Source organism: Nerophis ophidion, linkage group LG03 (genome assembly GCF_033978795.1).
Source record: "Nerophis ophidion isolate RoL-2023_Sa linkage group LG03, RoL_Noph_v1.0, whole genome shotgun sequence".
NCBI lineage: Eukaryota > Metazoa > Chordata > Actinopteri > Syngnathiformes > Syngnathidae > Nerophis > Nerophis ophidion.
Window position 1 is genome coordinate 24,036,415 of NC_084613.1, and position 16,352 is coordinate 24,052,766.

General features: G+C 39.5%; 1 protein-coding gene across 1 annotated transcript; it reads left to right on the forward strand.

Moving 5' to 3' along the window:
- skic8 (SKI8 subunit of superkiller complex) lies at positions 1 to 16,039 on the forward strand. The gene is made up of 11 exons (XM_061894610.1): positions 1 to 147; positions 395 to 455; positions 548 to 575; positions 4,017 to 4,122; positions 5,734 to 5,906; positions 10,340 to 10,488; positions 10,560 to 10,653; positions 10,720 to 10,813; positions 10,903 to 10,995; positions 15,663 to 15,741; positions 15,848 to 16,039. The coding sequence occupies exons 2-11, from the start codon at positions 444 to 446 to the stop codon at positions 15,935 to 15,937; spliced, it is 918 nt and encodes a 305-aa protein (XP_061750594.1). The 5' UTR covers positions 1 to 147; positions 395 to 443; the 3' UTR covers positions 15,938 to 16,039.
- The last annotated feature ends 313 nt before the right edge of the window (positions 16,040 to 16,352 follow it).

Genomic DNA, 16,352 nt, shown 5'->3' on the forward strand with positions numbered 1-16,352 from the left:
GCAAATAGATTGGATTTGCCGAGCGCCAGCGGGCGACGAAGAAGACACCAAAGCGGAAGTTGTTCTTAATGTTGTTGTGATGGCGCCTCACATGTAAACGGAGCAACTCTTGCATTTTCATTCAAAACATTCGTGAGGACTATTAAGGTAAGAGGACTCACTTTACACTCCACACCTAAAGTCGCAGATTGGAAGTTGCCTTGCTTTTATTGCAACCGTAATTAAAGTGTGCAAAAAAAAAACCTAAGCTAACTTCGTCATATTTGAGCTAGCATCAAGCTAACTATAAGTGTTTAGCTCTCTCCACAACAATTATAACTTCCTAATAATAAAAACTAAAAGCACCCATCCATAAATGTATAAGAATTCATCATTTCCCTTGTATGTGTGTTAGGTTGCAGACTGGGTTAAGCTGGCTCCTCAGCGAGCCACAATAAGCGAACATGAGCACTCAAGTAGGCAACAAATTGCAATATTACCACTTTTGTACTCGGTTTGTTCGACAAAAAATATCAAGAATAATTGTAAACATCTGTTTTCATTTCAGTACAGCATCCTGTTCAAACAAGAGCACGGTGAGTATCATCCAGAGTTCACTACTTAAAGGCCTACTGAAATGAGATTTTCTTATTTAAACGGGAATTGCGGGTCCATTCTTTGTGTCATACTTTATCATTTCGCGATATTGCCATATTTCTGCTGAAAGGAGTTAGTAGTGAACATCGACGATAAAGTTTGCAACTTTTGGTCGCTAACAGAAAAGCCCTGCCTTTACCGGAAGTCTCAGACGATAACGTCACCCGTTGATGGCTCCTCACATCCTCACATTGTTTTTAATGGGAGCCTCCAACAAATAAATCTATTCAGACCGAGAAAACGACAATTTCCCCATTAATTTGAGCGAGGATGAAAGATTCGTGTTTGAGGATATTGATAGCGATGGACTAGAAAAAAAATGAAAAAAATATCAAGTTCAAAATAAAAAAAATGCAATTGCATTGGGACAGATTCAGATGTTTTTAGACACATTTACTAGGATAAGTCTGGGAAATCCATTATCTTTCTATTGTGTTGCTAGTGTTTTAGTGAGTTTAATAGTACCTGATAGTCGGAAGGGTGTATTTACGTGTGTGTTTAGGCCAGTGTGTGATGGAAGTGGGCGGCAGCTGTACGGACGGCACAAGCTCAGCTGAACTCCTGTAAGTGGCGACTTTTTACCGCAATTTTCTCCCCGAAAACTGCTGGTTGACAAGTGGTCGGGATCCATGTTCGCTTGACCGCTCTGATCCATGGTAAAGATTCACCTCCGGGAATTTTAAACAAGGAATCACGGTGTGTTTGTGTGGCTAAAGGCTAAAGCTTCCCAACTCCATCTTTCTACTTTGACTTTTCCATTATTAATTGAACAAATTGCATAAGATTCAGCAACACAGATGTCCAAAATACTGTGTAATTATGCGGTTAAAGCAGACGACTTTTAGCTGTTTGTGTGTGCAGCGCTATTATATCCTAACAGTCCGTGACGTCACGCGTACACGTCAATATTCCGCTACGTTTTCAACAGGACACTTCGCGGGAAATTTACAATTGCAATTTAGTAAACTAAAAAGGCCTTATTGGCATGTGTTGCTATGTTAATATTTCATCATTGATATATAAACTATCAAACTGCGTGGTCGGTAGTAGTGGGTATCAGTAGGCCTTTAATACTTGTCCAGTTGTCAGAGTAAACATTGATAAACGAACGGTAGGTTTGCGTAAAAAATTAATCGATTTACTTGAAACTTGTTTTTTTATCAGACAGTTCTTGTAATTACGATACCGGTTCTGTTTCAAAACGCAGAAATCATGTGCCTTTTTTGTAGTTGTTGAGTTTATTGATCATTGATTCGGCATAATACTAGCGATATGTCAAATAATAAGTAGCAACGATGGTAAGACCCCAAACTTTTAGTAGAAACACTTTTTTTTTTAACTCATTCACTCCTCATCCGTTCCACTGTTACAAACGCTGCACTTTTTTGAGGCCCATTAATTGTCTATGAATTAGGGCTGGGCGATATGGCCTTTTTTTAATATCCCGATATTTTTAGGCCATATCACGATACACAATATATATTGAGATATTTTGCCTTGAATAAACACTTGATTCACATAATCACACCAGTATGATGATTCTATGTGTCTACATTAAAACATTCTTGTTCATACTGCATTAATATATGCTCATTTTAAACTTTCATGCAGAGAGGGAAATCAAAACTAGGTAAATTGACCAAAACTGTATTTATTAAACAGTTATTAAGCAGTGGCACAAACATTCATGTCATTTCCAAAACAGAAAGTGCAAAATTGTCAGAGACATTTTAAAACAAGCTATGAGTGCACTTTAGTGCATGATGTCACTAAGATGACATATCAAAACCACATTAAATTAATGTGCACTTCTTCTACAGAACACCACTACAATAGTTTAAAACAAATAAAGTGCACTTTTGTGCATGATGTCGCACAAGATATTTCAATAACTCTCAAATAAAAATTAACTGCATAATAGGAAATCAAATCGCTATGTGGTAGGTTACTGCAGACGTTATCTCCTTATGTTCACAATTTTTTTCATACGGTGTTGATGTGTAAATGATTGCCTTTGCATTTTGGTGGTGTGGCACCGAATGGAGATGTTGACATGCGGAGTAAACATTCTTCATTCTCTAGCAGGTGACTTTTCAAATGATGCTACATATTAGCAGTAATGCTACTTTTTGTAGCAACGCTTTTACCCCACACTTGACAAATTATGGTTGTCTGTTCGACATATTCCCACTCGAAGCCAAACAACCGACAGACAATGGACCCGCTGCTGTTTTTTTTGGGGAATGAATTCTTCTTTAATTTGTTTCCAGATTCACATCTTCGTTCTCTCGTATTGCCACTCGCACCACAGCTTACGTTACCTATGGTGCTACCTTTCTGCTCCGCGAGGGCATATACGTATGTGATGTATGTAAGAAGGTGCACTTGCTATCTGTGAGAAGGAGAGACAACAAGGAGAGGGAAGAGCCTGTAGTGTAATGCCAGCAGCTAAAAGCAACTGCGTGAGAACGTCTACGCGAATATCACAATATAGTCATTTTCCATATCGCACAGAGCCAAACCCGCGATATATCGAATATATCGACATATCGCCCAGCCCTACTATGAATGTTGTTATTGATCCAGCTCATTGTAATGAAATCTATCGATTGAATGCCCTAAAGGCCCATTAATTTATATTTGTTTCTAGATTATTATAGTTTCATGATCGTGAGAAGCCATAATCGAAATAGAAATCAAAATGTTATTGATTGTCCAGCCCTACTAAAGCTTTATTTTCATTGCACACAATATACAACAAAACATGTTTCAGTGGCTATCTTTTTAGCATGGTTAAGCTATCAAGTTTGACAGTAGTTTGGCGGAAAGCGGTTTGGTTTTATGGTCGGTTGGGTGTTGAAGCTCCAACAGACGTCCTTTGTCATGTGTACCGCTAATGAGCTTAAAGTCGGTGACACCTCCTCCATGTTGATAGTAGATCGTGTTGTGGAGTTTTTTCGCTTCTGAAATCATTAGCATTTCTTAGCTTTTTGGGTGTTTTTTTCAGGTCACTGGCTTGACACCAAGGTGCAACTCAATTTATCTCGTCTCGGAAATCAGCTTCATTGTTGTTGGTGATCAGACCCACAATGGTTGTCGTCTTCAAGGGGGTAAAGTCATAGGTGTACAGGTAGTAGAGACGTGGACTGAGGACACACCAGTGTGGTACTCCTGTGTTGGTGATGGTGGAGGAGGTGTAGTCCTCCATCTTAACTAACTAGACTCTGCTGCTGGTGAGGGAAATCTCTGATGCACAGACCGAGGGGGGCAGAGTGTTGAGTTCATCGACTAGCTTGGCAGGGTTGTGACCGGCAGTGAGACTATATTCCCATTAGCCCCACCCGTGATTTTAATGCACAATATGTTGGTCCCACCCACAGCACACGACGATGCTATCTGGACAGCAACATGGGGTAAAAGCGAAGCAGACGGATCTGAAACTATCGTCACCGGTTCACTAGACGACATGGTCAAAGTGTGGAAATGGTGAGTTTTTTTCCCTCTGATTCTGAACCCTTTTCAGGTAGATATTAAATTGAAATTGTTTAGCAGGTTTGTGCCGGAATGTTCCCCGTCGCATACAGCAGAATTAAAGTTCCACTGTAAATGGCAGCTTTTACAGATGCCTTGTTCAGATCAGACAGGTTCTGCAAATCTTGAACTCAAAATAAACATGCATATTTAGTTTTTAAATATAGATTATTAGGAGTTTTCATGTGGAGACACTCCCCTAAGCTAATAATAATAACTTTCATTACGGCAAATAAACTGCATTACTTATTATATTAAAGTGACTGTTTGCAACTTTTCAAAACCAAAAAATACAACAAGAACACCATTGGCTGGCTGATGTTAGCATTAGTGTTTTAACAGAACACATTTGTTTTAAAATTGTCTCTATTTTTCACTATTACTAAGTTCATGGAATTGAAATGTTTGCCGCCCCCAAAGAAAATGATAGGTGTTTAAGGCGGTCACTCGCCCTGTCTCGTCCACACGTACAAGCAGGCAGTGCGTGACCACAAACTAAAGCAGTCCAAAAGAAGCAAATGACAATTTGCAGTCATGTTATGGTAGAGTATACATTCAATGACCGCTAGCGCTACCTATTCTTATCACTATTAATAGCTAACAATACCCAAAGCTAATGCGCGTGCACGTGTTACGTATGTACTAAGTGTACGTCATTATGTCCTCGAAGCTGTAAGAGGCCGAGATATACCGCGTAAAATACATGGGAAGGTTGGCGCCCTCGAAGGCATCTATGTAAATGTTGCAAACAGCCCGTTTAAGTACAGTATCATTTTCAAGTAACATCACTGGAGGAAGAGGCTTAAGATAAGAGCAAGCATTCTAACAGCTAAGCTAGCTCTAAATAACACCAATAAATAAGTGCTGAGTAAAGTTTAAGAAGTGTAGCTGGAGCTAAGTTACAGCAGAAAGCAAGCAGATATTAACAGGAAATTAGTAAGTAGATATGAGTTTACAAAAAATTATAATTTAATATCAACTTTTAGTGTCTGCATTATTACAACAATGTTTTAAAAAAGCAGTATATAATAGTTTTTTGTTTGTTCAGTTATTGTGTACCATTGGAATTTGTTTTGCACAAACAATTGTATGTAATAAAAGACGACAAGGAACTGGTTTAAATGTTGTGTTAATATTGTTAGACTGTCAATAGCACTCACCATACATACATTGAATAATTTACAAATAATACATGTGATTGGAATCGGGTCATCTCACTCATGGATTATCAGTATCGGAATCGCAAGCATGAAACCCTGATTGTACCATCTCTAACATTATGCATATGATGATTGTTATGTCTGTTTTAGTTATTAAGTTTTACTGTTCATATTTTGCTACATAAGCCAATGCAATTATATTTTGTTCACATGTGGTGTATATTGTTGATATTTTCTATAATGTCCTAAAAAAGTTTCTACTTGATAAAGACAACATGACGCATAGAAAAGTTAATTCATGGTATCACTTGTTATTTTTTTCTGATGGCAAAAAACAAGATTGTATTAGAGGCCATATAAAATATGAGAGGGAAAAGTTCAAACACTAACACGCTGCCACTTGCAGGTCAGACGAGAAGCTGGAGCTGCAGTGGACGCTGGAGGGCCACCAGCTGGGCATCGTGTCCGTGGACATCAGCCAAAATGGAGCGATCGCCGCCTCCAGCTCCCTCGACGCACACATCCGCCTCTGGGACCTGGAGTCCGGTAAACAGATCAAGTCCATGGATGCCGGGCCAGGTGAGACGAGGCTTGTTGTTACTGCTATTGTGTGTGTGTGTGTGTGTGTGTGTGTGTGTGTGTGTGTGTGTGTGTGTGTGAGAGGCTTGTTGTTGCTGCTAGTGTGTGTGTGTGTGTGTGTGTGTGTGTGTGTGTGTGTGTGTGTGTGAGAGGCTTGTTGTTGCTGCTAGTGTGTGTGTGTGTGTGTGTGTGTGTGTGTGTGTGTGTGTGTGTGTGTGTGTGTGTGTGTGTGTGTGTGTGTGTGTGTGTGTGTGTGTGTGTGTGTGTGTGTGTGTGTGTGTGTGTGTGTGTGTGTGTGTGTGTGTGGAGGAGTGGTGAGAAATGTCGCCATGTCAGCTTCCATTTGTGTCTCCCCATTTCACCCAGCAGAGGGTCCACAAAAAACCTTTGTCCCGTTTGGGAGAACTGTTTTTGTTAGCATTTTTTGTTTTTTCACAAGCGTGGAGGGCATCATTCTGCAAAAATGAGACCATAATTTTCTTGCCTAGAATTGACATTGCATTGCGATGCTCTCACACACAGAGTCTGTGATGAAATGGGAACATTTATTTATGATGCAGCTTGTTTCATAATAATTTAAAAAAAGGTTGACATTTCGAAATCACATTGCATGTCGTTGTAAATACAGATTCTGATTTTTGACCAAATACACCTTGATTTGTTCTTTATCTGTCTTTTGTGCAGAAGGTAGCCTAATAAGTAGGGGTAATACAACTTTTTCACTTCCGATACAATACTGCTGTTGGAGTCATGAGTATTGGCAAATACTGATGTTGACCCAATAGAATTTCAACAGGAATCAAACATGCTTTCTTATTTTGTAGTGTGGAAAGTTAGAAAAGGTTTGATCAAGGGAAATTAGTCAAACGGAGAACAATGGCAGTTTTGAAAAACACTAACCTATTTATCACTAACCATCTGGAATGGGCGTATGCTGTCTTTAAATTGAAGTGGAGTGGTTATTGCTTTGGGTGACACCTAGTGGCCACACTAATTTATAAAGTTAAGCCCATGACCCAGTAAGTTGAATGATGCGGACACGTTTGTTACTGGATACTTTCTGATATGCTTCTGCCCTGGAGACTTTGTATGTGTAAGTAAATGCAACTACAAATATTTGATACTACACTTCACGGTTCACTTACTGCGGTCTTAGTACATTCTAGAGTTTAAAGTATTATTGAGTACATTGAGATTTGACTATCTGTTGAAGTTTCATCTTAAAAAAATTGGGTTTTATAGCATAGGAAGTGTATTTAAGTGTGTGTGGAGGGATTATAAAGACGATAAATGCATATATTATTCATATAAATCAGAATAACGTCCATACTTTGCGGGAATGTATCTGCCATGGCTGGGTCTGCAACGTAACCCCTGCGATAATCGAGGGAACACTGTGTTGACAAATGTTGTGAATCATGACTTAGACTGCAACAGTGTTCAATTAAAGGGGAACTGCACTTTTTTGGGGTGTTTTGCCTTTTGTTCACAATCATTATGAAAGACATGACGGAAATATTTTTTATATAAATAAGTGCGATAAAACGTCAACTTGCAATGGAGTTGAGAGCCGCTCTATTTTGCCTATAAAGCCCATTGAGAAACATTCAAACACCTCCATTAAGGTTTCTTTTTTATGATGTAAGTATATACAAACCCCGTTTCAATATGAGTTGGGAAATTGTGTTGGATGTAAATATAAATGGAATACAATGATTTGCAAATCATTTTTAACCCATATTCAGTTGAATATGCTACAAAGACAACATATTTGATGTTCAAACTGATAAACATTTTTCTTTTTGCAAATAATCATTAACTTTAGAATTTGATGCCAGCAACACGTGACATAGAAGTTGGGAAAGGTGGCAATAAGTACTGATAAAGTTGAGGAATGCTCATCAAACACTTATTTGGAACATCCCACAGGTATGCAGGCTAATTGGGAACAGGTGGGTGCTATGATTGGGTATAAAAACAGCTTCCCAAAAAATGCTCAGTCTTTCACAAGAAATGATGGGGCGAGGTACACCCCTTTGTCCACAACTGCATGAGCAAATGGTCAAACAGTTTAAGAACAACGTTTCTCAAAGTGTAATTGCAAGAAATTTATGTATTTCAACATCTACAGTCCATAATATCATCAAAAGGTTCAGAGAATCTGGAGAAATCACTCCACGTAAGCGGCATGGCCGGAAACCAACATTGAATAACCGTGACCTTCGATCCCTCAGACGGCACTGTATCAAACATCAATCTCTAAAGGATATCCCCACATGGGCTCAGGAACACTTCAGAAAACCACTGTCACTAAATACAGTTTGTCACTACATCTGTAAGTGCAAATTAAAGCTCTACTATGCAAAGCGAAAACCATTTATCAACAACATCCAGAAACGCCGCCGGCTTCTCTGGGCCGAGATCATCTAAGATGGACTGATGCAAAGTGGAAAAGTGTTCTGTGGTCTGACGAGTCCACATTTAAAATTGTTTTTGGAAATATTCGACATCGTGTCATCCGGACCAAAGGCGAAGTGAACCATCCAGACTGTTATCAACGAAAGGTTCCAAAGCCAGCATCTGTGATGGTATTGGGGTGCATTGGTGCCCAAGGCATGGGTGACTTACACATCTGTAAAGACACCATTAATGCTGAAAGGTACATACAGGTTTTGGAACAACATATGCTGCCATCTAAGCGCCGTCTTTTTCATGGACGCCCCTGCTTATTTCAGCAAGACAATGCCAAGCCACATTCAGCACGTGTTACAACAGCGTGGCTTCGTAAAAAACGTGTGCGGGTACTTTCCTGGCTCGCCTGCAGTCCAGACCTGTCTCCCATCGAAAATGTGTGGCGCATTATGAAGCGTAAAATACGACAGCGCAGACCCCGGACTGTTGAACGACTGAAGCTCTACATAAAACAAGAATGGGAAAGAATTCCACTTTCAAAGCTTCAACAATTAGTTTCCTCAGTTCCCAAACGTTTATTGAATGTTGTTAAAAGAAAAGGTGATTTAACACAGTGGTGAACATGCCCTGTCCCAACAACTACTTTGGCACGTGTTGCAGCCATGAAAAGCTAAGTTAATTATTATTTGCAAAAAAAAAATAAAGTTTATGAGTTTGAACATCAAATATCTTGTCTTTTTAATGCATTTATTTGAATATGGATTGAAAAGGATTTGCAAATCATTGTATTCCGTTTATATTTACGTCTAACACAATTTCCCAACTCATATGGAATTGGGCTTTGTATGTAACGTAGTAATGGGCACATTTATAACAGCATTTAATATTTACGTATTTTGATCTTTTTAAGTAAACACGGGGTATAATTTCAAAAACCCATCATGGCGTTCGCTCCCCCCCCAACTACATCACTGATTACTGCTCACTGCAGACTTTATGAGAGCCAAGCAACATGATAAAACATCACTTACTGTACAAGGTCTGTCATTACGATGCTGACTGCCTGGATGTTCAGACTGTATATTCCCATTTAAATGAATAATGACTCATAATCTTCGCAAAGACAAATGGAGTGGAACCAAGCGTCTTTTGTGTTGTTCTTGCCATTTGGCTGTCAAAGTGTACTAACTTGTTGGATTATGTCCCCGTCCTGCAACAGACATGATTTATGACCTACAATAAAGTTTGACGAGCACAGAAACGAGAACGCAGCTGATCAGTCGGTCATGTCGACATTGGCATGCAATCTTGTGATCACGGTGCCGTTATAAATAGTTTGTCTACGTTAGCACTTATAATACCAAAATCAATAATACTTAGTTAATATTGAAAGTATTTTTGGCGCTTTCTGGATGTTTTTTATTTTGTTTTATTAGCGGAATAGAGGACCTCCCTTTGGCTATGCTTTATATAGGAGTTGGTATGCATGAAAAGAAAAATCTGCCGTGATGACTTTTCTAATTATTGTGAACGATAGACAAAATAATTTTAAAAATGCAGTTCCCCTTTTGAGGACACAACTTATTCTTAAGTATGGCTAGCTTGTGTGCTTAGCTGTGGTGTAGCTGCTAGCTCATAGCAACCTGTAGCCTACCCTACCTACCTTTTTTGTAAATGACTAAAATACTTAATACTTTGTTAACTGGCTGTCCAGATTTGCACAAAGTAAACGCGCTGCAGTATGACCTGAGTGCTGATGTCGTAGAGTTTAGATGCAAGGCGATATAAGCCAATATAAATAATACATTGGGGCATCCCTACTAATAAGCATCAATATAAAAAAATAAACATATTTTATGATTGGCTGAAGCCAAAAAATATTATCATTACTGGGGGCTAAAAAAGACCATATGTTTATTGCAATGACTCGATTAATCACGTCAATAGTGGATGATTCACTGACTGTCAAGCTAGTTGTTATTTGGAGCCTTAATGAATTTTCTGATGCGTTTCTGCTCCAGTTGACGCCTGGACGGTGGCCTTCTCCCCGGACTCCAAGTACATCGCCACAGGAAGCCACCTGGGCAAGGTCAACATCTTCGGCGTGGAAAGCGGCAAGAAGGAATACTCTCTGGACACTCGGGGGAAATTCATCCTCAGCATAGCTTATGTAAAGAAAGAAGAATGCTTTAAAAAAAATCAGCGTTATTGTCAAAATGTCTTTTTTTTTTGTCCCTTAAGAGCCCTGATGGTAAATATTTGGCAAGCGGTGCGATAGACGGGATCATCAACCTCTTTGACATCGCCACTGGGAAACTCCTACACACGCTGGAAGGTCTGTTTAAGTGTGAGCAACCTTTGAAGAGATGGACTTGAAGTTGAAGCTATAGTCCCTCCTTAGGTCACGCCATGCCCATCAGGTCGCTGACCTTCTCTCCCGACTCTCAGCTGCTGGTCACGGCGTCCGACGATGGTTACATCAAGATTTACGACGTGTGAGTGTTTGTTTGTTTTTCCCCAAAGCACACATTTTATTTGACTTATTCCGGAAGTGAGTTAAGAGAGTCCAGATGTTGTTCTGCAGGCAACACGCCAGTCTGGCGGGAACTCTGAGCGGACACGGATCCTGGGTGCTCAACGTGGCCTTCTCCCCTGACAACACACACTTTGTCTCAAGGTAGGACTGGCCAATTATTTGATTGTGGTCAATTTGACCTCCATTACGGTGATCAGCTCTGTTAAATTGTAGATCATAAAAGTCTATTGAATTGTTTGAAAACGTACCACTAAAGAGTAATAAGGAAAATGTGAAAATAGGTTTACAGTATGTTGGGACTAAAAAGTTTACTGTGTTATTTTATATATTTTTATGTTCATCTTAGTCTATTATTACAATTTTGAATTAATCTACAGTTTAAGTTTTTAATACAGATGATTTAAAACTGGCCTTTTTGCAAACAACATTTTTAAAATGTTGATATTAATCAATCAAAGCATTTAAAAAAATCTATTGGGATTAATATTTTTGCTATACTGACCATCCCTATCTCAAAGTAGCAATTTATTAAAGCACGCAGGTCATCTGTTTAAACCAGCGCTTTTAAAATTAAATAGGGCTGCATGGTGGAAGAGAGGTTAGTGTGTCTGGCTCACAATAGGAAGGTCCTGAGTAGTCCTGGGTTCAATCCCGGGCTTGGGATCTTTCTGCGTGGAGTTTGCATGTTCTCCCCGTGACTGTGTACTCCGGCTTCTTCCCACCTCCAAAAACATGCACCTGAGGATAGGTTGATTGGCAACACTAAATTGGCCCTAGTGTGTGAATGTGAGTGTGAATGTTGTCTGTCTATCTGTGTTAGCCATGCGATGAGGTTGCGATTTGTCCAGGGTGTCCCCCGCCTTCCGCCCGATTGTAGCTTAGATAGGCACCAGCGACCCCAAAGGGAATAAGCGGTAGAAAATGGATGGATGGATATTATTATAGATTTCAATTTACAGCGGAACCTCGATTTACGAACTTGATTGGTTCTTGAACATGGTTCGTAAAACCAAAACGTTTGTATACAGTGAAGCAGTTTCTCATAAGAAACAATGTAACATAAATAATTGGTTCTAGCCTCGACAAAAGTCCCTATTTTAGTAAAACGATGCACACTTTAAAGACACTGGTGTGTGAACGTGTATATACAGTCGTGGTCAAAAGTTTACATACACTTATAAAGGACATAATGTCATGGCTGTTTTGAGTTTCCAATATTTTCTACAACTTTTATGTTTTGTGTTTTAGTGATTGGAGCACATACTTGTTTGTCACAAAAAACATTCATGAAGTTTGGTTCTTTTAGGAATTTATTATGGGTCTACTGAAAATGTGACCAAAACAGCTGGGTCAAAAGTATACATACAGCAATGTTAATGTTTGGTTACATGTCCCTTGGCAAGTTTCACTGCAATAAGGCTCTTTTGGCAGCCATCCACAAGCTTCTGGTTTAATTTTTGACCACTCCTCTGAACAGAATTGGTGCAGTTCAGCTAAATGCGTTGGTTTTCTGACATGGACTTGTTTCTTCAGCATTGTCCACACGTTTAAGTCAAGACATTGGAAAGCCATTCTAAAACCTTAATTCTAGCCTGATTTAGCCATTCCTTTACCACTTTTGACGTATGTTTGGGGTCATTGTCCTGTTGGAACACCCAAACTGCGCTCAAGACCCAACCTCTGGGCTGATGATTTTAGGTTGTCCTGAAGAATTTGGAGGTAATCCTCCTTTTTCATTGTCCCATTTACGCTCTGTAAAGCACCAGTTAATTTGGCTGCAAAACAGGCCCAGAGCATAATACTACCACCACCATGCTTGATGGTAGGAATGTTGTTCCTCAGATAAAAGGCCTCACCTATTCTCCTCCAAACATATTGCTTGGAACCTCCATTTACAAACCCCTCCTTTTGCAACTTTACAAACAGTTTAATTTTTGTTTCATCTGACATCACATGGACAAAGACAAGACCTTCTAGGGGAAAGTTCTGTGGTCAGATGAAACAAAAATTGAGCTGTTTGTAAAGTTGCAAAAGTAGGTGTTTGTAAATGGAGGTTCCACAGTATAGTCTTAGGGTTACATAAAAAATACCTTAAAGACATCAATAAATTACAAGAATAAATGTAACTTTGAGAGAAAAAGTTATATTAATCTAATTCATATTTTTACTGGGAAAAGTCTCCGTTAAGAGCCGCCCTCCAGTGACCTAAATTAATTTTAATGGTAATCAATTAAATTGTGAATTATTTCAATCAAAGGTAAATTAAAACACAAATACATCTGAAACAATATTATGTTTGAGTGCCAAATCAATATAATTAATCTATATGACAAATGATTGGATATTTTAATTATTTAAAATTCAAACTCCGTTTCCATATGAGTTGGGAAATTGTGTTAAAAGGTAAATATAAACGGAATACAATGACTTGCAAATCCTTTTCAACCCATATTCAATTGAATGCACTACAAAGACAAGATATTTGATGTTCAAACTCATAAACTTTGCAAATAATAATCAACTTAGAATTTCAGGGCAGTAGTTGGGAAAGGGCATGTTCACCACGGTGTTACATCACATTTTCTTTTAACAACACACAAAAAACGTTTGGGAACTGAGGAAACTAATTGTTGAAGCTTTGAAAGTGGAATTCTTTCCCATTCTTGTTTTATGTACAGTTTCAGTCGTTCAACAGTCCGGGGTCTCCGCTGTCGTATGTTACGCTTCATAATGCGCCACACATTTTCGATGGGAGACAGGTCTCGACTGCAGGGGGGCCAGGAAAGTACCCGCACTTTTTTGCAAATAATAATTAACTTAGAATTTCATGGCTGCAACACGTGACAAAGTAGTTGGGAAAGGACATGTTCACTACTGTGTTACATCACCTTTTCTTTTATCAACACTCAATAAACATTTGGGAACTGAGGAAACTAATTGTGGAAGCTTTGAAAGTGGAATTCTTTCCCATTCTTGTTTTATGTAGAGCTTCATGCGTTCAACAGTCCGGGGTCTCCGCTGTCGTATGTTACGCTTCATAATGCGCCACACATTTTCGATGGGAGACAGGTCTCGACTACAGGGGGGCCAGGAAAGTACCCGCACTCTTTTTTTTTTACGAAGCCACGCTGTTGTAGCACATGCTGAATGTGGCTGGGCATTGTCTTGCTGAAATAAGCAGGGGCGTCCATGAAAAAGACGGCACTCAGATGGCGGCATATGTTGTTCCAAAACCTGTATGTACCTTTTAGCATTAATGGTGCCTTCACAGATGTGTAAGTTACCCATGCCTTGGGCACTAATGCACCCCCATACCATCACAGATGCTGGCTTTTGAACTTTGCGTCGATAACAGTCTGGATGGTTCACTTCCCCTTTGGTCCGGATGACACGATTTCGAATATTTCCAAAAACAATTTGAAATGTGGACTCGTCAGACCACAGAACACGTTTCCACTTTGCATCAGTCCATCTTAGATGATCTCGGGCCCAGAGAAGCCGGCGGCGTTTCTTGGTGTTGTTGATAAATGGCTTTTGCTTTGCATAGTAGAGCTTTAACTTGCACTTACAGATGTAGCGACAAACTGTAATGGCAGTGGTTTTCTAAAGTATTCATTAGCCTATGTGGTGATATCCTTTAGAGATTGATGTCGGTTTTTGATACAGTGCCGTCTGAGCGATCGAAGGTCACGGTCATTCAATGTTGGTTTCCAGTCATGCCGCTTACGTGGAGTGATTTCTCCAGATTTTCTGAACCTTTTGAAGATATTATGGACCCTAGATGTTGAAATCCCTAAATTTCTTGCAATTGCACTTTGAGAAACGTTGTTCTTAAACTGTTTGACTATTTACTCACGCAGTTTTGGGAAAAAAAGGGGTGTACCTCGCTCCATCCTTTCTTGTGAAAGACTGAGCATTTATTGGGAAGCTGTTTTTATACCCAATCATGGCACCCACCTGTTCCCAATTAGCCTGCACACCTGTGGGATGTTCCAAATAAGTGTTTGATGAGAATTCCTCAACTTTATCAGTATTTATTGCCACCTTTCCCAACTTCTTTGTCACGTGTTGCTGGCATCAAATTCTAAAGTAAATGATTATTTGCAAAAAAAAAATGTTTCAGTTTGAACATTAAAGATGTTATCTTTGTAGCATATTCAACTGAATATGGGTTGAAAAGGATTTGCAAATCATTGCATTCCGTTTATATTTACGTCTAACACAATTTCCCAACTCATATGGAAACAGGGTTTGTAGATTTGAAAATGTTGTATTAGTTGTCCTTTGTTTATCGGTAATTGGTTCCAGACCTGACTGTGATAAAGTCATTTGACAAAGTAGGATTCTTATTTATAAATATATTTTTTACACCTGTTTTATCTGTTTTTGTGTATTTGGGATGAGTCCCGAAAATGTGAAATCAAACCATGGCGGCATGGCAGAAATATTTGCAAAACTCATAGGCCTCCCTCCATACAACCCATTTAAAATTCGAGACTTAAGTGACATATTTTGCCTTAATTATGTCAGCTCGGTCATTGCATACTTAATCACATCTCATGTAGTTCTCTGTTAAAACTAGGCAGCCATGTGCTGAAACCCCGGGTGTGGCTTGCCAAAAGCTAGTCAACGTGATCGTCGTGGCGACAATGTCGTTAGCATTGAGTGGCAGCGTTGTTACCGCTGCTGTCGTTGGACATCATATAGAGTCGTTATTACACCATGTCAGAAAACAAATGGACAGAGATGACATCTTTCTCGTTTCTACTGTTCCCTTTCACCTGTCGACGTTCTTGCGCCGCCCTCAGCTCCTCAGACAAGAGTGTGAAAGTTTGGGACGCCAGCTCCAGAGCATGCATCAACACCTTCTTTGACCACCAAGACCAGGTAAGACTGCATTGTTTTTTTTCCACTATTTTTGACTTTACTTTGACATGTAATTGTACTGATGCAGAATTGTGCAATAAAGATGTTCTTACTGGTCCTGGCTCAGGTGTGGAGCGTCAAGTACAACAGCAACGGCTCCAGGATCATCTCGGCCGGCGACGACCGTGCCATTCACATCTACGACTGTCCAATGTGACCCGGGACAAAACACTCGTTAGTGAGGAGGGGAGAGGGGTAGTTGTCACGAAACGTTTTGCACTGGTTCATGACCGTACAATAAAAGGTTTTTTTTTTTGTACTACTTTGTTTGATTGGAGCGGAATTTGACCCTACCCGGTGTTTTATTGGCTCATTGAGGACGGATTCTATGTTTTAGATGACCTCAATGTACCTCACTCTGTTTAGGAAATGATCAACCCTTTATTTAAACCTGACTGCCATGTAGAAGTCTTATAACAAATTCAAACCGATCCTTTAGCTCCCCATAGTGGCCAGTTGTGGTAATACCTGTGTTTTTCAGATTGAAATAAGCACAACAGTATTCTAACACTGTATTGGTTCCACACTTTAAACCAGTGTTTCTTAACCATAGGTAGGGCTACGGCTGTTTC